The sequence below is a fragment of the Pelmatolapia mariae genome, linkage group LG18 (genome assembly GCF_036321145.2).
Source record: "Pelmatolapia mariae isolate MD_Pm_ZW linkage group LG18, Pm_UMD_F_2, whole genome shotgun sequence".
Classification (NCBI taxonomy): domain Eukaryota; kingdom Metazoa; phylum Chordata; class Actinopteri; order Cichliformes; family Cichlidae; genus Pelmatolapia; species Pelmatolapia mariae.
Window position 1 is genome coordinate 33,545,583 of NC_086243.1, and position 22,029 is coordinate 33,567,611.

General features: G+C 38.1%; 2 protein-coding genes across 2 annotated transcripts; one reads left to right on the forward strand and one right to left on the reverse strand.

Annotated features, from left to right (window-relative positions):
* Positions 1–313: 313 nt before the first annotated feature.
* Positions 314–8,168, reverse strand: crfb16 (cytokine receptor family member B16). Its single transcript, XM_063460929.1, has 8 exons — positions 8,164–8,168; positions 7,537–7,664; positions 4,611–4,737; positions 2,541–2,731; positions 2,139–2,263; positions 1,601–1,748; positions 737–891; positions 314–436 (listed from the first exon to the last, which is right to left on the reverse strand). Exons 1-8 carry the CDS (start codon positions 8,166–8,168, stop codon positions 314–316), a joined length of 1,002 nt encoding a protein of 333 aa, XP_063316999.1.
* A 5,179-nt stretch (positions 8,169–13,347) lies between these two features.
* On the forward strand, positions 13,348–17,513 carry LOC134617398 (claudin-15-like). The gene is made up of 5 exons (XM_063462625.1): positions 13,348–13,564; positions 15,485–15,649; positions 16,804–16,885; positions 17,214–17,321; positions 17,435–17,513. The coding sequence occupies exons 1-5, from the start codon at positions 13,348–13,350 to the stop codon at positions 17,511–17,513; spliced, it is 651 nt and encodes a 216-aa protein (XP_063318695.1).
* Positions 17,514–22,029: the final 4,516 nt, after the last annotated feature.

Genomic DNA, 22,029 nt, shown 5'->3' on the forward strand with positions numbered 1-22,029 from the left:
TGCTTGAATATTGAATAAATCCTGTCCTCCTTCTGTGGGCTTCGTAACGCTTTAAAAGTTACCCAAATACCCAGTTTTTTCTTCTGAAGAGAGGTCAACGGGGAATGTAAACACTTGTCAGCTTTGTCGATAAATCAGGGCTCACAGGGGCTTCTTGTTCCTCCTCCAACCCTGATCAGAAAGTCATAAATGGACCATTCAAATGTTGCGTGCTGCTCAGTGTGAACCTCTAACAGCTATATTGCAGGACTGTAGCATGACTTTACTTCCTCGTTGTCCTTCTGTAGATTTTCTCAGTGAGTTTCAGCTTGCTTTAGTCCTCCTGATGGGCTATCAGTGCAGCATCAGTCTGTGATGAGGTTGGCTCCATCACCATCTGGTCACAAAGCTCCTTCTCCTGAGGGCTCATTGGGATTTGAATGTCCCAATTACCTCTCTGTAGAAGAACAGACCAAGATATGGAAAACTTCATTAAACAGTAGATCACTGTAATTCACTCTGAACCTCAAACTTAGTCAGTACATGCAGTAACACTCTTTACTATGTGTATTTATGATTTAGGCGTCAGATATTTAGTCAAATTAAACTCGGTAGAAACAATAATTATGAGTGTATCACCAGCAGGGTGCGCTAAAGTACTGCTGCTGTTAGGTTTGCTGATGTAAACTGTGACTTCCTGGTTCAGTTCTTTTACATCACAGGTATTCTGTCTGTGTAGATGAGAGGTAGCACTGACCAGAGACTGTGGCAGAGGCTCTTTATTGAAATGTGTTTTACAGGTTTCTGGACGACAGTGAACGATGGACCAGAATAAAACAAACAGGAGTCCCGCCATGATGATGACCGTCACCGTCAGGGTGGTGGGCGTCTTCCAGGCAGGAGCATCTGGATCTGCAGATGAGACGGGAGTCAAAACCTCAGTGAGAGTGAGAGCTCTTTTAGTTCACTGGATAAAGGCTGGCTTTAAAAAACGTCTGTTCAATGATATTAGATCAGAATTAGATTCAGACTTTTTAGTACTGCCTGTGGGTTCTTTCTGGATTTTATTGTTCTTTTCTCTGCTTCTAATCTTCACATTTTCTTGATGTTCAGATATTTTTTTAATTTAACATTTAATTATTTTGAATAATTGATGAGGAAACAAGGACCACTGATTCCAAAACTAAGAAAAGCCTCATCTGGACAACGAGGAAGCTTCCATATTTTAATTTAATTATAAGCACAAATCTTGATGTTTCTGTGAAGTAAAGACTTTATAGGTAGATCACGTGGAATAAGGGAATGGGTTTGATGGTGAAGATCTTTTTCTAAAATTGTGAATGTTTTTTTAAAATTTGGATTTCTTTTGGGAAAGGGAAGACTTTTATTAAATATGAATGCTTTTTTGCAAAGTGATGAAGGTTTTAACTTCAATGCACTACCAGGTATAGTGAAAAGAGAAACATCTCTGAAACTAAGAAAATATTTTATGAAATACATTTTAAATTAGGAGGATATTTGAGCATGACCTACAGATTTTATTGTAATTTAGAAACATGTTCAAAGTTAAAACATTTTAGGAAAGTAAGAAGTGTGTGTGTGTGTGTGTTTACTCCTGTACCTATGATGGACACACACTGGGTGTCAGTGCTGTTGCTGCGAAACCCTGAGTTCAGCACAGTCTGAGCTCTGACGCAGTACACTGCTCCCTCCTGCAGGGCGGCGATGTGCAGCACCTCTTCCTCAGCGGGCATCGAGTGCACGACAGCCTAAAAGAGATCAAAATAACGAAAATGTGAGGTTTTTTTTTATTTTAAACAGTGAAACAAATAATACAACAAATGCATAAAAAACAGAGCTTGAGCTGTGTCATTAAATTAAGTCAGAAAGGAGGAGACACGAAAAAAGAAATAGTGTAAGAAAGGGGACAAAAAGCAACAGTGTGGGGAGAAAACATGAAAATGTGAGAATAAAGGTGGATTAAAAGAAATGGAAGGACAGGTGGAAAGAAAAAAGAAAGAGGAAACAGAAACAAGGAAAGGAATCACAATCTCAACAAAAATAAATAATCAAGGAAAAGAAAAGAAAGGAGCAAATGGAAGAATGAAAACATGAACTAGAAATAAAGAGAAAAGTAGAAAAGTAGATCAAATAACGACCTGCAGCTTTTCGCCTTTTTTCCAAACGGTCACATCGACGGTTGACGTCAGAGGAAGTGTCTCAAACGACACCTGGATGGCGTCGCCTGCTGACATCACTGTCATCTTTGGTACCGACAGTTTGGCTGCACACAGGAACCACTCTTTATTATTTCTATTAGAAAATGGTTTTTCTTGGCCAGGTACACAGGATCACGTGGGCTCTTCAAAGTAAGTCTCACATATTTAAAAATTCAAAAATTCAAATGGACTTTTCTGCACATTTACTATCTATCAGATATTTTAAAACCAAGGCCTCTTTCTTTCCTTTAGTGCCTGACAGATACGTCTCAGCTGAAGACAAACCATAAATGCACCGAACATCAGCCGTAAAACAGACGTAGCTGTCAGCTCTTGTCTTACTTTGTCTCCTATTGAAGGGAGGGCTGAGTTTGGTCCAGGCGGAGCGCTGCGAGCCGCAATGCGCTCTGACCCGGATGTTGTAGTCAGAGTCTGATCCCAGGTCAGAGGTCAGGTCACAGTGACTGAGCGTGATCCGCTGGCACTCTGGAGCCTCCATCCACCTGCCGTTCTGATGCTCCAGCTCAAACTCTCTGGAGGACGTCGAGCACAGAAAGAGTTTTAGTTTTCTTTTAGATATTTCTTGGGAACAGAACAGAGACTCTAAAAGTTAATATAATAAACGTATTTCTTCATCCAGCACTTTATGGATCATTTAGTCGTATTTGTGACCAGCTGTTGCATTTCAGTCCAATTATCCCCGTTTTTAATCTCCAGATTTTTGTTAATCTGCCTCTTTAGATGCTAAACATGATGCCGGCTGTGTGAACTCATTGTCTCCTGTGGTTGTAAATGAACTTTCTTCCTCTTTCCTGAGATGCTACAGTGAGGTAATAATAGATTCTTCTCAAGAAGACTATGATGCTGGAGCTGAGAACCACAGACAAAGGAACGTAGGTCTGAAAAAATACAACCAATAAACTCTCTGTAGTGTAACAGCTTCTTTGAGTGTCACTGTTTATAAATCTGTCTTTCATGCCTCAGTGATTCCCCTCCTGCTACTCGCTGGGTAATTTTGATAAAGTTGTTTTTATTAGCTTCATTTAAAGGAGCTCAAAACTATTCACATTTAATCCTTTTAAAATACACCTCTGCATGACTCCACCTCCTCCACCACACACACGGCATTCCTCCTCCTGTTTATTGCACGTCACTGAAGATTTAGCACAGTTATGACTCACGATTCAGTCAGAGTCAACCTGTTAGGTGGCATTTATCACATTTATCAGAGGATCAGAGGTGTGGCTGAAACCTGTTAGGTTTTGTTGTGAGTTCATAAAGCTTTTACATCAGGATGATTTTTGTCTTTAAATATTTATAATAAAAAGAAGAGGATTATTTAAGTTTGTGGTTGTAAAACTTTATAAACATCATTGCATCTGCTTGCCTCTGCATGCATCTGTGTGCTTTCACTGTTGGGGTGCATACACTCATACCCGAGCCTTACACCCATAACCAGGTCTTGCACTGCTGCTACACCTCCTGACTTATGAACAGAGAATTGTTTTTAAGACTGTACTTAGAACGAACTGAGGCTGTAATAACTAGAATAAAGCACTAAGCAAAAACACTTTGGTCCAGCTCTGAACACAGACGTACCTGCTGATCATTCTTTGCTTCTGTTGTTTTAGGTCACATGGTTAGAATTACATCAAGAGCAAACACCTTCGATTATTATGCTGCAAGCAGCAGTGGCATACTCCACATATTGCACCTCACCAAATTGCATAACAGTAAACTATTTATATCTCCCTGTCAGGATAATTTAGTTTTAGCTGTCGTTGTATACAAATACAAACATGCAATAAATAAACACTGTGTTGGTCATTTATGTGTTTGTCAGTCTGCAGCAAAGACACGAGAGTTGGTGCTGTTTGTTTGTCTGCTCTCAGTCTCAATACTGACGTCATCGTTCTGGTCCAATCGTCTTCTTGCTCACCTTTTTGTTCAATCAGCCTCTACTCTGCGTAGCTTAAATCTGTGCTCTCAGTCCCGCTTTTAGGCTTTCATTCATTCAACCCACCTCCTCCCCATCTCCTCCTCACAGACACCTCAGTCAGAGCTTCATCCAAGCCTCAGTCTTCATCTTCACCACCACCAGCATCTACACTCTGCGGGGTCCTAAATCCTCTCTGCTCTGCCGTGATGTCTCATCAGAGTCTAATCACCAAACTCTGCCTCAATAAACCATGTTTCAATTCTTCAAAGTGATCTCTCTGCATTGAGCTACAGGATGAGGTTGGCATGTCTGACTCTGAGCTCCAAACTGTTCTTACTAAAATTCATATTTTTAAAATCATCATCAGTTTGTTTTGTGTATGACTTTTTAATATGCATCATTCAATACGGATGTTCTGTTGGGGACTAGTGTAAGCAAATATTTGATCAGCATTTTTCTTTTACATTACTTACCCCTGATACTGGACAGAGTACAGAAGCGTAGTGTTGCATGAAGCCTGCAGGGGGGGCCACCTCAGCATGTGTCTCATGTCGACAGACTCCATAAAAACACTGCTAGGAGCCGGTAGCATCCAAACATCTGCAGGCACAGTAAAATGTCAGATCAAATGTTATAAATTAGGTATCATAAAAAATGTAATATTAAGTCAAATTTAATATGAGCAGAACACATCCTGATATCCTGTGTTGCCATATGACTAATCAAAACATCAGATGGATATTAAAAAAAGGAAATTGAAGCTCCAACTGCAGACACGTATAAACCCAATCTAATCTAATACTGTTTGCCTGCATCTCATCATGACACACAAGGTGTCGTTTTATTGGTTTCTTGATTGCTGATTTATTAGCCAGAAGACGGCGGTTCACTTTGTGTTTTGCGCTTGTTTTTCCAGTTTTCTGATTGGTTTCATTTAGTCTGGGAAAAAGATATCTGGCCTTAACCATGTACCTCAAAAGATACTGCACTGAAAATAAAAAATAAATAAAACTTGATGCTGAAGCCCAGCGTGAGTCATAACTTGCTGAACGTCCATATTCGCTGCATAGCTGCACTGACTGTGCTCAAGCTATCGGTGTTTCCTTCTTACTGGTAGTTACTATTGCCACTGACCTCCCACTGCAACAAGTTAAACTACAGTAAAACTATAAGGGAGGAAAATCAAGTGTCAACTCGCTAAACTGTCTTTTGGCACAAAATGGTATTATACTAAAGTAAACCCGACTCCAGTTCAGCTGCAGCATAACAAATAGAGGTTTTTGACATTAAGACATAATATTTGTTCTTCATCTGTCATACATTTTGGAAAATGTATCTATTTTTAAATGCATTCATTATAAATTGTTATCATCAAGTAAAGTTTCAAAAAGCCCAAAATAATAAAGAAAACCCTCCAAAATTCATATATGTCATTGCATGTCAGTTTTTGCTTCACTTGGCTTACTGAGCCCAGGTGAGAGTAGTGTACAGCTCTACATGGGTATAATAGTAATAGTAATGATCAGTACTTTGAGGAGTATCCATGAGTTCTGAGCAAAGCACTCTCGTCTGAATAGGCTTTGCTTGCATGTACGTGACAGAGTGACTGTCTGCATTGGCTCCACAACAGTCAGGATGAGGGAAAATAAGGCAGGTTGGTCTTTTCAAAGCAGGGTTCAGTTACAGTAAAGAAGCAATGGAGAAAAGGAAACTCAATCATTTTTATTTATGGTAAAATTAACTGTATTATTAATTGGTAGATGTGAGGAAAACAACAGCTGAACTACATAAATGAAATTAAAACATATCTGAATACCAATTTTTATATTAAAAAATAACTAATGTTAGAAGTTACCCTTATTCAAAAGGCTTGAATTAATATTTTTAAAGATCTAAATATCTACAGGATATCAGACTGGATACTCCTCTTTCAGTGACTGTGGAGTACAAGAATCGAGTGTCTGATTGAGCAATACAACAGTCCACTTACACTTATGTAAGATCTGCAGTGGACTTTCTTGTGTAGGTGTCACATTTGTATTACTGACGTATTTTCTATTTTCCAAAAATTTTGGGGGGGACGAAACAAATATGTGCTGTAATTATTTTATAACTCATAAATCTGAGTAATTTTGTGACGTGTGTGTGACACTGCTGCTCGCTGTCTACATGACTTCACCTCAAATAAGTCGAGTCCCTAAACCCGGATCTGTCTGCTGTGTTTGCCCTGTTGCCGCCTTTACGTGTATTTTTAATGCAATTATCAGATTCTTCATCTGTGATAGATTTTACTAGAAGACCTTCCAATAATTTTTGACGTTTAGTATTTATTTATATGACTAATCATACTCATCTGTACTCATGCAGTTTATACACACAGTCGTTTTAAAGTTCTTTATAAATAAAGATGATGATGATGATGATGATGCTCTCTATAGCTTTAACTGCTCACTTGGCTTTCACTCAACAAACATGAGATTCCTTCAGTCATGTTGTGCCGAGACATCACCGGTGCAGCCAAGCTTGTTCATCTACAACAGCTCAACTAATTAAAATGTAACAATAAAAGGCATTAAGGTATGATGTTCCATTAAACTTAATAAAAGCTTCTTTAAAAACATTTCAGGGCTATTATAACTTAATGCAGTGTTAAGAAAAAAAACAGACATAAGTAGTTGTAGTTAAAAGTTTGTGCACCCTAAATAAGTTACTGTTTATTATTTGAGCTGGCAGCTATAACAATCACACAAAACTCCTGTTTCATGTGTATGTGTGGAGCGTACACCATAACTGCTTCTGCACCTTCACGGGGTTCACGGGGAGGTCACAGAGATACGATTGACCGCCGCTGGTAATTACTTCTTATTCTACAGATTTAAAAATATAAATCTACAAATATATTACGTTGTGTTAATATAGATAAGAATAGCCACATTTATAAGTAAGTGAAATCATTTCCAGCTGAAACATGAAGTTGACATATCCATTAATAACTTAGTAATTATGATACAGTAAACACAACAGTGTATGCGTGTTTGCACACAGACTTCTATAACTTTAGAACTTAAGTGGTATATGGTTTTCAACTCTTATGTCGTGTTTTAATGTTTTCTACAACAGTTTTATAAACTATAATTTTTTAATCAAGTATTCAGATTTGTGTGTGTGTGTGTGTGTGTGTGTGTGTGTGTGTGTGTGTGTGTGTGTGTGTGTGTGTGTGTGTGTGTGTGTGTGTGTGTGTGTACTCTCCCAAACCATCCCATTAATTAATCCTGGAGGATTTTCCAGCCTGTTAGTTGATCTTGTGTGAACAGCACCTAATGCTGCAGAGCCTTCATGTGATTGCGTGTTGGGCTCGGACAGAAATCAGGTTTCTGTGTCAGCTCAATGAAAACTCACCATTTGTGAAAGTCAGCAGGGTCATTATCAGCAGCAGGAGCCTGACAGTCATGACTGCAGCACTTATCTCCAGACCAGAAGGAGAAAGGAGCCCGTCGGTTCCTTCATAGCCAAATCTGAGCAGGTACCTGCACGCAGGCAGATCGTTAATATGAGATTAAAAATCCAGATCTCTGTCAAAATAACCCGGATCCTTCTGTGGCCACTCAGCTCTTGAAGACAACTGAAAGATCCCAGTGAAATCACAGGTTTCAGTTTGAGGTATTTCGTTATTCTGCCAAACTCTTGTTTCAAACTCGTAAGAAGCGTCTTTCGTCTCTCCGTAACTCGGCTTTTCTCTGACCTGCAGAGAGGAGCTAGTGTGTCCGGATGCTGAGGGTGTATTTGGGGCAGCAGATCCGGTCTGACCTGTTATGATTTCCCTCAAGGCGCACAGCTGTCAACAGTAAATCACTGGTTTAACTCATAACACGCCTGTTGAGCTTCTGTAACACAAACAAAGATCATCAACGCTGATTATTATCAGCATTAACACGGTCAGTACATAGTGCTGCTGTTCCAGTGCAAACAAGTGTCTGTTTGACACACCAACCGGTTTCTGAGGTCAGAAACAAATTTTAAATGTACATCATGATCTTATTTTCTGTTCAGTCCAGATAGTGAATAAACAGATGAGCGGCCCTGACACCAGCATTTTAGAAATGAATGGTTCCTTTAAGTAACTAACATCTTCAGATAGAATCTGGGATAAAGTGTCAAAGATAACAAGCACTCGTTTTTAGCTTTAGCAGAGGGAATACTAATCTCTCCTGGAATACATTTTATCCACTCGTTCACTTCATCCAAAGGCTGTTTCACCTCAGCGTCTGGTGGTGTGCAGAGGGGGAAACACTAAAAAATGTGAGTTAATTTCTGTCATAAAATTTCAGGAGTTATGGCCAAAATGCAAGATGACAAGGCTGAAGTCCAGCCAATAAAAAGCAAGCCTAAGCATGAACCCAAAGCAGATACCACAAATGCAAAGAGACACATGCAGGGAGCCAAACAAGCAGAAGACAACACAACACAATGCAAGAACACAGCCAAACGGAAGCTTTTAATACACACAGGAGGTAATGAGGGATAGTGGCAACCAGAGATGGGCAGTAACGCGTTACTGTAATCCGATTACTTTTTTTCAAGTAACGAGTAAAGTAAGGGATTACTATTGCAAAAACGGTAATTAGATTACCGTTACTTTCCCGTAGGAACGCTGCGTTACTGCGTTACTAAAACCGTGATTTTTTTGCGAGAGTGTCTCATGACTGTGATGTAAGCGAGTGCCACGTTCGTGACAACAGCTGTGTGCAGATCAACAATGGATAATATATCGAGTGCAGGAGAGAGTGTGACCGTGCAGCGTTTAAACCTTACTTTGAGTTTGATTCCATAAAAAGTGACGAAAACATTAGCGTCTGCTGCTCACTGCGTGGGAAGAAAACTTCTTTTTACAGCGAAAAAAACCCCTAAACTTCCAAGCAAGCAGCGAGTGCGCTACGACTGTAATGGGAAATTCACAGAGAAACTCGCGGATTCTTCCACTGACCGCTGCGGCACACCTGCACCAGGGCAAACCTCCGCCTACCCCACTCCTGCTTTACAGGTGAAAATAGAGCTACAGGACAGCTAGTCTTTGATTTTATTTATTTTCTGCTGTGTTTCACTTGCATCTATTTGAAAGAGTGAGTGTAAACACAAAAAAAATATTTTATTTTATGAGCTGGAATGTGCAGAAATAGGTTTAAATGTTAAACAAATCTCTTCCAGTCAGAGAATGTTCCATATAATTTAATGTTTGCTTGATGCATAAAGTTAAAAGATTAAAACTAATAAAACAAGTTTTAAAAAGAGACTTTTCCATTTGATTACATTTTGTATGATGGATTATGCAGAAAAAGTAGAATTGGGCTGAAAGATCTATCGCTTTATCACCTATTCAGGTTGTAAATTGTGTTTTTAAAAAGTAACTAAGTAACTAAGTAATTAATTACTTTTGAAAATAAGTAATCAGTAAAGTAACGGGCTTACTTTTTTGGGGAAGTAATCAGTAATTAGTTACTGATTACTTTTTTCAAGTAACTTGACCAACACTGGTGGCAACATAACGGTGGTAACAAAGGGCCAAGTAGGTCTGGATATTTCTGGAAATGCTGTAGTTTGATTTACTCGAGGTATCGTTGTCTAATACTAAAATTTCACTAGCAGGGACCACTTCCTTGGTAACGATGGGCAATGAGAGATGAGGAAGTGTGATTAGTGCTGCGGTTTGGGGAAGGCCTTGAAGGGGACTGGCGACGGCTCTCAGGCCGGGCAGATCCCCCTGTACTAACGAGAAATAAAGGGAGGAAAGGAAGAGAGGAGAGGACAGGAGAAGAGAGGAAAGAAAAAGGGGGGGGGGCAGGGTGGGGCATGAAAATGAGAACAGCGGGAGGGGGGGGTTATAGCCTGTGGCCAGAGGAGGCGTGAAGGAGGAGTGGTCCCGCTCCTGAAATTCAGATGATATCGCTACCTGTGTGACAAATATGAACCAAGTAAAAGGTGTGTACATGAAAAACTCCCCTTTTTCTTATCACCCCCCAAAACAAGACCTCCAGCAGCACCAGCCTCAGGGAGGGGCGGCCATCTGCTGCCACTGGTTGGGGGAGAGGGCAGGAAGGCGGGACAAAAGACATGCTGTAGTAGAGAGCCAGAGATTAATAATAACTATTGATTGAATGCAGATAGGTGTACAACCACATGATGAGTGAGGAAGGGTGACTGAATAAGAAACAATAAGTCCTGAAGCCAAAACAAAAAGCAAAAAGCACAAATGAAAATGCAGGCTTCACAGCCCCACAGAGTTTTAAGAAGATATTTGCAATATTTACACAGTTGCTCATCTTCTTCTTTCGGAGCCAAAACATTTGCTCACAGGATAGTCTGTTTGGATTTGGTGACTGCAGCTTAGAGCTTGGATAACTTAAAACACAGAACTGGATGAAGAGCACCGCCCACAGGCAGGAAGGAGCAAAAGCACTGCAAATGTAGGACACGAGTCATAAGAGCTTTGTTTTATTGTCCAGTGATCATATTTCTAAATCACACCAATTTAATTTTCCTGAAAGGATCTTTTTTTAAGAAAAAAAAATAATATAGTGACTTTATTGTGACTTATTCATTCTTTTCAAAATATCGTTATAAGTATTTAAAACTAGTCTAATTAATGATTAAGGCTGAATGTACAGTCGGGCCCTCCTCTCATACGTTAATTTTAATAACTGACCTGTGGTTAGACCTGATGTGATGTAATTAGTTGCCTGAAACTGTATCACAGGTGGTGTGTCTTTGACATGCTGAGGGGCTTCATTGTATGTTTAAAAAATGGTCCTCATGTATGAAATGCATTAAAATGTGATTAATTATTTGTACATTGTGTGACGAGTTGAGATATAGACCATCATGGCCAAGGAAGGGCAGAAAAAGGAGATGAATAAGAACTTTACAGACTGAAGAACTGATAAGCTGACCTGCTTCTTGACAGCAGGAGTGGTTTTGCATAGATGTCCATTTAACTGTAAATGCAACTTCTGTATATTTGTAGTTCATTTAAAAATAAGGACATTAAATGCTTTTATCTGGATGCGTAACATAGTTTTTTCCCTTATGTTAAATGTTGTGGACATGTTCGTGATTCACCTGTTTGTTTTTGAAGTCTCTTTTCTCTCTGGTGATACAAAGACCATAAAAGTCAGACTTTGGACTCTCATGATGAACAAATATTAACTGTCGTCAACCATAAAACTATAAAACCTCGAGCATCTCATACAACCTGCTAACCTACCGTCTGCAGCATGAAATCAGCATGTATGACTCACACACAAACCTTTCAAAGCTAATCACATCAAGTATGTTTTTATTCCTTTCTCATGTAGTTAGTGTTTCAAAATATGTTCAATCAGGAAAATTAAATGTTAAAGAAAAATACAGAATAATATTTCTGGTGGTTACACTGCGTGGCTCACGATGGTTTCAGTGAAGATTATGTCATTAGTAGGCATAGCAGGCGACACTGGTACACTTCTCTTGTTTAGCTGACTCAGCAGTGCAACCGGGACTTCTTTATTTGGACATTTCTGTTCCTCTCCTTTTCTCGTCGTCCAGAAACCAGACAGCACCTGCTTTATTTGATGAAGTATGTGAAGTATGAACTTCAGTTTAGGGTTGTGTGTGGTAAAGGATTTTAAGAACAGATGGAGTGGCGTAGTTTCACTTCCCTCCAGCACAGGTTAGGTCAGAGCCACACAATAAAAAAACTGGTGGAGGTGATGTTGAGCAGGCATGTGGGGAACTCTCGGTTTCAAAGCAATAACAGCTGCTCGATAACTGACTTCACTCAGTCTCACTTTCTTTATTTCGTTCTTTATTAAAATTCTTTCACTGCAATTTTTAATTGGACACAGATCTGAGTTTACTGATTATATGAACACTGAATCTGTTAGTCGAGGCTGAAAAAGGGGTGAAAAAATTATTCAGTGATTATTTAAATAAATAAAAATAAATTTAAATATAAAAAATAGTTTTAAATTTATGACATGTATGTAGGGATTGTGCATTGCAGCCATAACTAGCAACCATTCATCTTGTTGGATATAATTATAAATGTAATTATAACGATTATGTGTTGTATGCAGTAACACCATCTCCCATAAAAATGTCAGTATCAGTATCACTCGCTTGCATAATGGAAACAACAACACCAGCACTGGAATATTTTTGTTGGCCAACCCGGAGGTTAGCACTTTTTTTTCTGTAGGGTATTTGGATTTTTGAAGATTTAGTGAGAAACCTATCTGTGCCAGAAATCTTCACAAATTGCCAAAAAGGAGGCTCTAATGTCAGGTTGGCAACATTTAGCCTGTGGCTTCATTACTGTGGCTGAGCTTTCCTAGCATGATGATGCTGAATGTTTCCTGTCATTTAGCATTAGCAAACGTCTCCTCTGAGATACCTCAAAATTCACAAATAGGATATTTACTGATATATTTTATCTTTGATGCGCATTACAGGCATCAAAACAAAACTCATTAAAAAACAAACTGACATCCAGATGAGCAAACTGAAAGTACAAAATGCTAGATCATTTCTATATTTCTATTTCCCGTGGCATGCTCAGAGCAGCAGTTTATGAATTAATTTTTATAATATGCTAATAGCTTGAAAAGAACCAGAATACCCTACATGTCATCTGCTAATAAAATAACTTCCAATACTGTAAGCTGTGCAATGTCGCAGTAACTCATCCACAACTTTTCGCAGCGCCATTTTAGAGAAAAAGAAAATAATCAAAAGCTCCAGGACCCAAGTAGAAAGAATACCCAGTGTCCTCTGCAGAACACCCCACAAACCATCTCAAAATAATAAAAACCTGTGGATCATTGTGACTCAGGTGTGGCTGAAGACTCGACTACATTATCTATCATTGTCATCGATTGGTGTGTGGTCAGGGGGAAACAGAAGGAGTGGCCCTGCAGTTTATGGCCCCTGTTAGAGTAAAGTCCCTGTGCTGGAGCACCAGATGTCAGATTAACAGGACATAACTGAAGGAGCGACACCTCCATCACCTCCAGCCTGTTTCTGACTACCTGAAGGCTTCAGTTTAGAGGACACACAGTTACTCCCTGTAAATACTCTTGTGAAACGTTGCTGTTGTTAGGCTATTTGTGGTAGCTGGATTTTTTTGGGAGCATCGCTGTATTTTTTTTCAAGTAATTTTTGTGGAAACATCCTGTAACCATGTCGACGGCAGTGGAAGCGGTCGGGTTCATCATGTGCATAATCAGCTGGCTGGTTAACGGTGCGGCGCTGGTTAACGACTACTGGAAGGTTTCCACCGTGTCCGGCAGCGTGATCATCTCTCAGAGGCAGTTTGAAAACTTGTGGCACGCCTGTGCTGAGAACAGCGCGGGAATCGCCGAATGCCGGGACTTTGAATCGATGCTGGCCCTCCCCGGTAAGACTCAAGTCTCAAGTCCTCCTGTTGCTTATCTCAAGTTGAGAGTTAATGTCAGATACTCTGATCAAACCTGATAACAAATTTAATGTTATCATTTTTATAAATATTTGATGACATCATTCTATTTTGCTTTAAAAAGCAGCATTAGTGTCTATGAAAAGCAGAACAGGAGATGACTGAGCAAACAGAATAAAAAAACTTCAGTTGGCAGTCGTGTCCCAGGAAACAGGATGTGCTCAGAACTTTTAGGCCCCACCAGACAAGCAGTTTATTTTCCATCTCTCGTAAAGCTATAAAGGCGTTGTATCTTTGTAAAGCTCTTTGAAACCTTGTCATATTGGTTGATTAGAAAATAGGCCAGCATGTCGCGTGGCATCATTTCAGAATTTGCCGTCCAAAGGTTGCTGACGGTTTTACAACCGGATGTTTCCCGCCTAAAATCAAAATGAAAATAGATACTTATTAAAATGTTTGTTATAAAGTTGCCAAATCCACAGAAAAATCTTAACTTAATCAATAATGGTTATTATTAGATTGTGTTATGTTGACTTTTCCCTGTAATTGTTATACAAGGATATTTTTTGGACGCCATTTTGAGTTTCCTCTATTGAAAGCAAAATGGGCGGAAACAAAGAAACTTCTCTAAAAAAAGGATAAAAAACCCCAAACAAACAGCTCATTCTGTTTCTTCATTCTTTACTTTACTTGGACTTTAATGTCGGTTCAGCAGGTTTATCTATAAAAGCAGACAGGAGGCTTATTTTTGATGGTTTTTTGTGTTTTTAAAACTCATCAAATCTCTCGACACTTTTTCCCACATAGTGATAAAGATGTAAAGAGATGCCAGGTTTCCTCCTGCAATTGAGGCTCTAATGAAATACTGCAGTATAAAAGATTCAAAGTTACGATTTTTGAGAGTTTTCAACTTCTTTAGAAAGCTTGTCCATATAACTAGTGTCATAAAGGTGTTTAGTGTCATATATTTATATACCTGTCTGAGTTTAAATGGCTGTTGAAACCAAACTCATCATCATTATTACTCTGACTCCTACCAGCTTACCTACCATTGCTCCTGAAATTCCCTGAAGCTCATAAAGAGGTGTGGTAGTTGTTTCTAATGATTAGCAGAGGTCATTTGGTTAATAAATTACTGCACCAGCTGTAAAACACACAAATACACACCTAACGTTACAGCCAGTTCCTCCTTTTCCTTAAACAGTTTAGCTTTTGTGTATTTTTAATAAAAGTTTAATAAAGATGTAAACATATAAATGAGTTTTGCAGTAACAGGTGGTTATATATATATATATATTTTTCTTTTTTTATCATTTCGCCTTTAGTTTTATATAACATTTAAGATAAAGAGTCAAGGGTAGTTAGGACTGGTTTTACTGGGATTTATCACCGGCTGGAGTTTTTTTTTCGTTCTTTTTGACATTTAAAGTTTGATTACAGCTCGCCTCACGCTTCTGGTTGCCAGGCCTGAGGTTTTGACTGAAAGGCTGCCACATCAACTTTTTTGTCTGCTCTTAGGTCGACTTTGTTTTGCATGAAAACTGTTTACATATCAAATAAAACAAAAAAACAGGTTTCAGAATAAATTCTTTATTGATTCCAACGAGTCTGGATCAGGTTTGTCACACAGATCGGTGCTATAGGTAATAAGAGGGGGATGAACAGAAAGAACTCACAGTACAAACCTGTCACTGAAAATCAAAGTCCGTTCCCATCAAGCGCTCAGTTTCTTTGTGTTTACTCGTTTAGAGCTACACTGATAATCTGTTTGGTAAATTGTTGGGTGTGTTTTCCATGAACAGAGCTGCAGAGGCTCTATTTCTGTGTGAATTACAGAATTACCCATAAACCCCCCAAGTAAGTATGTAAATAATAATTAATGACTTCTTTCTGTGTCTGCAGTCCATGTACAGGCCTGTCGCGCCCTGATGATCATCTGCCTGCTGCTCGGCCTCGGCTCCATGATTGTCGCTCTGCTTGGACTCAAGTGCATCAAGATCGGCTCAAACACCGATCAATCCAAGGCCAAGATCGCCACCATTGGAGGAATCCTGAGCATCCTCGGCGGTGAGTGTGATGGTTTATCTCTGTCACTTCACATGCCACAAACACTGAAACAGAAAACTTTGTTTGAAGGGAAAAACAAGAAAAGGCAATTGATTTTCTAAGACACTCGGTAAAAATTTACTACAAAATACAAAATACTATCATAAGTTTGAGATATTTGGATATTTTTGCATCCATTGTTGTTGTAGATTGTCTAAGGAGCTTGGAAAGAAAAGAGTCAGGACTTCTTTAAGTTAAAGAAGAACTTAAAGAAGTCCTGACGCTTTTCTTTCCAAGCTCCTTAGTAACTGATCAAACACACACATCCACACATGTGCAATAAGACTAATGTGCAACATTCCTTTCTGGCATCGCTGTATTTTTACTCAGTTGTATATAGCATTTGTATTCTATTTTTATCTTATTGTATATTTTATTCTATTTTATTCTACTGTATATAGTATTTTATTTTATTCTATTCTGTACGGTTGTGTACTGTATTTATTCTTATTTTATTCTAATTTTGCTTCATAACTTTTGCACTGTCCACTTCCTGCTGTGACAAAACAAATTTCCCACGTGTGGGACTAATAAAGGTTATCTTATCTTATCTTATCTTATCTTATCTTATCTTAACACAGACACGTGGATTGTACAGGCCCTCATATGATCCCTATGTAGGGTTAAACCACAAATGTTTTCTGCAGCATGAGATGATGTTTTCATGCTTGGCTCTCACACAGGATTAAAGCCAAGCTCCTTCCTCATTTTTTTCCTCTCTTGTGTAGTTAAAGTTTATGGATTCACGTTTGTGTTTTTTTATATAACACCAATCAAACGTAGGAACTACCACCTTACAGTCGTCCATATAGCAAAGTGAAGAGCCTACAATAAAACGCTCATCAAACTCAAATTTAAAAGAGGTAAACTGAGTGTTTATTGAATGTTATATTTGTAGGAAGTGTTGAGTCAGAGGTATAAAAATAATAAAAAGACACTGAAGTGTACATGCTGTGTGGTGGAATAATTTATCAAAATGAAACAAAAGTAAAGTGAAACAGAAACATTTTTAGTAAGAACTGGTGATGCGATGCTGTGAGTGCACTCACAGGTGGTGGAAAAAGAAAGAAAAAGAAAGGAAGTGAGGCTGTAATACTTTGTGCTTGTGTCTGCAGGGCTTTGCTGCATGATAGCTGCTTCCTGGTACGCAGCCAGAGTGGTTAATGACTTCAATGATCCGTTCTACGGTGGAATGAAGTACGTTTACCACACAGATGCTGAATTTTGATCCCATGAGAATTACCAGAGTTAAAAAGAAAGGATGACTGCCGTTAAGGCACAGCTGAATCCTTTGTAATGATAATTATTTTTAATTCCTCCATTAATACATTTGTTTTTGGTGCTATAAACTAATATGACACAGCTTTAAATGTTAATTTAATCTGATTTTATTTTGTTATATTTGATCTTTTTTGCATTTTAAATGTAAGTAAAACGAGTAAATCTGACCGTTTTCTGCCTGAAACTTAAGTTTAACCTGATTTCTGTCTGTTTGTGTGGTTAATAATTGTCATGTCATTTCCAGGTTCGAGCTCGGCACCGGCCTCTACATGGGATGGGCTGGAGCCTCTCTGGCAATGCTGGGCGGAGCTTTTCTCTGCTCGGCGTGTAAGAGAGCGTCGGTGAAGAAAGGGTAAACACACACTCGTTACTTTTTATTGTTGAACTCTTAAATTTTCAGTTGTTTCAGTCTGCGGATGTTGCTGCTTTGAGAATCTGTCTGACTTTGTACTTCTTGTTTTGCAGCGGTTATTATGGAAATGCACCACAGAAGGTGTACACGCCCACAGCCAAATCAGAACCAGACGCCAAAGCTTACGTCTAAATGCAAACTTTGTGCTTTGGATGGTCCCCACAATGTCATAACAACAAGATCATGCAGTACAGTGTATGCAGTACTCAGTGTCTGTATACACCTTATACTCAGACCGGTGTTCTGTGTTTTTTTGTCATTTTTTCTAACTTGTTTTAGAAAAAAAATCTTAAATATTAAAAAAATCACAAAGATTTACATATTATATTGATAGATATAACTGTTTGTGATTCTGGAAACCCTGTGTGCAGTTTGTTTTTATCGCAATAAATTTGTATTACATAAGAAATTGAGGTGTTGGGTTATTTTTTAACCACAATACTCATATTGAATCCAAATCTTCTGCATGGATGTGACTTTTCTATACAAACATTCATGTACTGTATATTTATTTGGTATTTTAAAGTATTCAGATATGAATCCTGACAGGTACATCTCACCTCTTTAAACTGGCTTCCTGAAAATCCTCTGATTTGACATTATTAAAGCAGTAAATTCACCAGTAATTATAAAAACACAGAGAAAACTGTAAAAATGCAATTAATCTAAATCAGTTGTAATTTTCATGGGATGTCTTTTGTACCAGTTTTGCTTCTGTTTGTGTTCTTTTTTCATTGCTATCTCGTCTCTTTTGTTGCTGATTTTGCCTTTTGTGCTTCTTAAATGTGATTTTAATCATTTCGAAACTAAACGATCCAACAGAAAACAAAATGACATGCAGTTAAAGGTGCAATTTGTTTAAAATTGTATATTACTGTTTGAGTGAAATGATGCTTACAGCAGTGTTACATGTAGCTTCTCCGCCAGCTGGTTAATGAAGTCCTAATGTTGAAGCCAAACTTTGTGTTTATTAAAGCAGACATTGTTAATGAGGTTGCCTGCAATGAAGAAACTAATGGACACTAATAAGATGGCAACTCTAGCAGTTTTTAACCCAGTAACATCCTGGAGTGCATTAAATTTGGACTTTGGATTGCATTGTGAAAGTTTTGCAGCTTCTCCTTCTGTTAAAGATCTCCACCATGACCATTCATAGCCCGAAATAATTAAGTCATAAATAAACAATTAAATGTCAGAAAAGTTCCTGTTTTTTATCATCGTCTGTATAAGTGTTTTTGTTTTTACCGTTGGTCTACACTAAAAAACAACAAGAATTTTTTCTCATATATAGACACATCCAAGGTGTTCCTGTTTTTATATTTACATTTGTAGATCCTGGAGGGTCTTTCAGATTAAACCTGTCGAGGTACCTGTCAGTACAAGAGGAGCCGTCATTAAACTGAGCTGCTAAAGTTTCCTCCAGGAACCTGTTGAGTATTGCAGCATCGACAGCGATCAACTCGAAGGAAAATGACGATGGAGGCAAAAATGTCCTTAATATTTTGGGAACTTTATTCCACATCAACACGTGGCAAAACTTTCCTCATGGGTGCCATTTTTGTTGTGGTATACGTTTTCTTTCTTAGGGGCGTGTTGACACAGCATATGTGCCCTTACAATGAAACAGTGCCTTCTTGTGGTGACAACTAAAATACTCTCTCTGTTAAACCACAGTAACCATAATGCAGTTAAACACTGTGTAACATGAGTACACACAATAAATATCTAAACAGAACCCTGAAAGGGAGCAAAAGCCTGTGATTCCAACAAAGACAGAGTGAGAGAGACAGACAGAGCTCTGAAATGACCGCAGAAACTCTAAAGACTAAACCAAAACAACAAAAAGTGACACTTTATTTAATATCCTCAAAAAAACAAATGTTTTTTCTTCTGCCTCTGTTTTATTGTTCAGTTTCAAACTAAAATAGACACAATTGTCTTCAAAGTTCAGGATCAAAGGTTTCATGTTCAAGCTTACACTCAAAAAAATGAATGAGGTGGATTGTTCAGTGTATATTAGTTATTTATTTTCATTTTACTTAAAATATATGTTTTTGTTAAGTTAACATATGTTTTTCTAATCAAGTCTACGTAATTGTGTCTATTATTCAACGTACATAATACTAATGTGTTACTTGATGGTATAACATTTAAGTTAAGTCAATTAGGATCGATATACTTCGTATATCCACAAGGTGGCAGTAATGCAAAAACAGTTGTAATGAAACCGCGAAGAACAACAAGGTTTCAGGGCTTGGACCTGCTCATGCGCAAGACTTCAAATTTAACTTAAAAACGTTGTTTTGGCGCCAAGCTGCTGTTTCTTTGAGAGGTAAGACCACTGTTTTCTTTGACTATGTTGTGTACTATCTACATGTCGAGCATGGTTATATTTTGCGTTTGTCTTACAAGACATGTTATATCGTTTGCGTGCGCTTGTTCTACATTAGTGTTACTGGGTCCTGGACATGCTTAACATGCTTATTTTGTGGACTGTGTAAGAAACATTTTTATTGTTTTTTGTTTTATTAAGGGATTAGCTACCGGGGTTCATGGGGTTATTTTTTCAAGGGGTATTTTTTTCATTTGCTTTCTTGGGATTCCTTTACTGTAATCCGAGAGTCATAAATATCGAATAGGATAGCAAGGATAGCATAAAGTGACATTTAAAATCTAAAAAGTCTGATAGAAGACTGATAGTGCATTGTTATGCTCTATCAGTAATCTGTATTATGCAAAAATGATCTGTAAATACAGCATGTTTCCTAGCGGAGTTATACATATCAACATAGTTATAAATTTCAGTTTGTTAAACCACACACTTATTTTTTTAAATAAAATTATTCACGACATATGAGTGGGCAGACAATGGAGGTCGACAGACCTGGTGAGAATTTCCTCTGAGTAGTATTTTATTTAGTTGTAATTCAATCAATAATTTGCTTCTTGAAATTTAGTAATGAATTTCTTGTTTTACTTTATAAATTTCAGATCCTGCCTTTACCTGCTCCCTCCTGTACTGATGTGGTGTATGTGGTACTGCTGAGCTTGTATGTGGTATGTGAACTGTTATACTTTTAAAAACAAAACTGTTTTATAAGTTAAGTTTTCTTTAGTGACCCATCCCATACCCCTGTTATTTCTTCTCCAGATCTGAACCATTGTAAAGGTTGCAGTTCAAGGGCCTGAGGTATGAAATTCTTTTCAGATCAGCTGTGATCAATATTTTTTGGAACTTGATAAATAACAATAAAAGCTGTAATGGCTCCATTAGCATTTTGTGTAAATGTTTGTGTTAAAATTATAGCTTTAATGAGGTCTTTCTACATTAGTTTTAGTTATAAAGTATGTATATGTGTACATATAGTATGTATATTTACAGTACAGTATGTTGTGTTTGTTGACATGTTTTCAGGTGGAAGCAGAATTTGTGAGGATTACTGCTGCTCCACTTGTTCCAAGGCTTTTTGCACAACTTGACCAATACACTGACCAGCTCATAAAAGTCTTCAAGAAAAAAGGAGGCGCTGCAGTGAAGAAAATTAGACAAACTTTGGCCCCTGCCACACAGGTGCGTTATTCTGTTGGTAGCAAAATATTATGGCTAATAAGATCACTTTCAAATTTAACAGCTAGTGTATGGTAGCTGCACAGTGTACTTACATTTATATTAATTAAGCAAGACAAAGTTTGGTACTCAAAACTTTGGAAAATTAAAATGACCTAAACATAAGTAAAATCTGATCCCTCAATTTTGGGTTAAACCAGAAGTGAATGTTTTTATGTTAAAGATCAGTTTTTGAATGCAAAAAAGATGATGTATTAGTTTGTCTTTACCTCCATTATCGACATATATAATGTGGTGGAAACCCTGCCCAACAGGTTAACTATTCATGTCCATGTGATGATTAGTTGGTCTTGTGTACATGTCTATCTGTGCAGTGGATATGTCATTCATTTTGCGTATAATGTGAGTTTGTGTCATCCTAAAGTATATCTGTTTCCTCTTCCTGTATCTCTGCCACTCTCTACAGAAGCAAACTATTGAAAAGGGGAGGGAGTGTGTCCTCAGGGCACTACCTTTTTACCTGAATGAAGACCCAAGCATCCTCTTCAAAGAATAATTGGTTGGTAATTTTAGTTTAGTTTTTTATCTGTATTAAATCAAATTTTGAATAACTAATGTTGTTGCATGTTGTAGTGTTGTTGTTGTTGTAATTTGCATGGAACCTGTTTAAATGTTTTGGGGAATCTTCTTGTATACCCAAACTATTAATATTTATTGTGAATCTGTAGTCTAAAATACTGGCGCACTGGGCTGCATGTTCCTAATATTGTGTTTACTTCATTAAAGTGTAGCTTTGGCCCTTTTTTTTTTTAACTGGACACCATTTTTCTATGTTTTTGTGTGTAAGCTACAGCTACAGCTGTTCAGAGGGAGCTGGAACAAATTACCCTTGCTATCTTTACCATCGAAAGAGCTGATGCCAGCTCTCCTCCAGTCGATGTGGGTATAACCATCTAGGGTGTTCTGCATGACCTGGAAGACATGGCCTCTGCATGTGCACTCTTAATGGGTGGGATATATGCACCGAATCTCAGTTAACCTCGAGACTGAAAGCTTTCTTTGAAGTACTTCAGAAGCTCT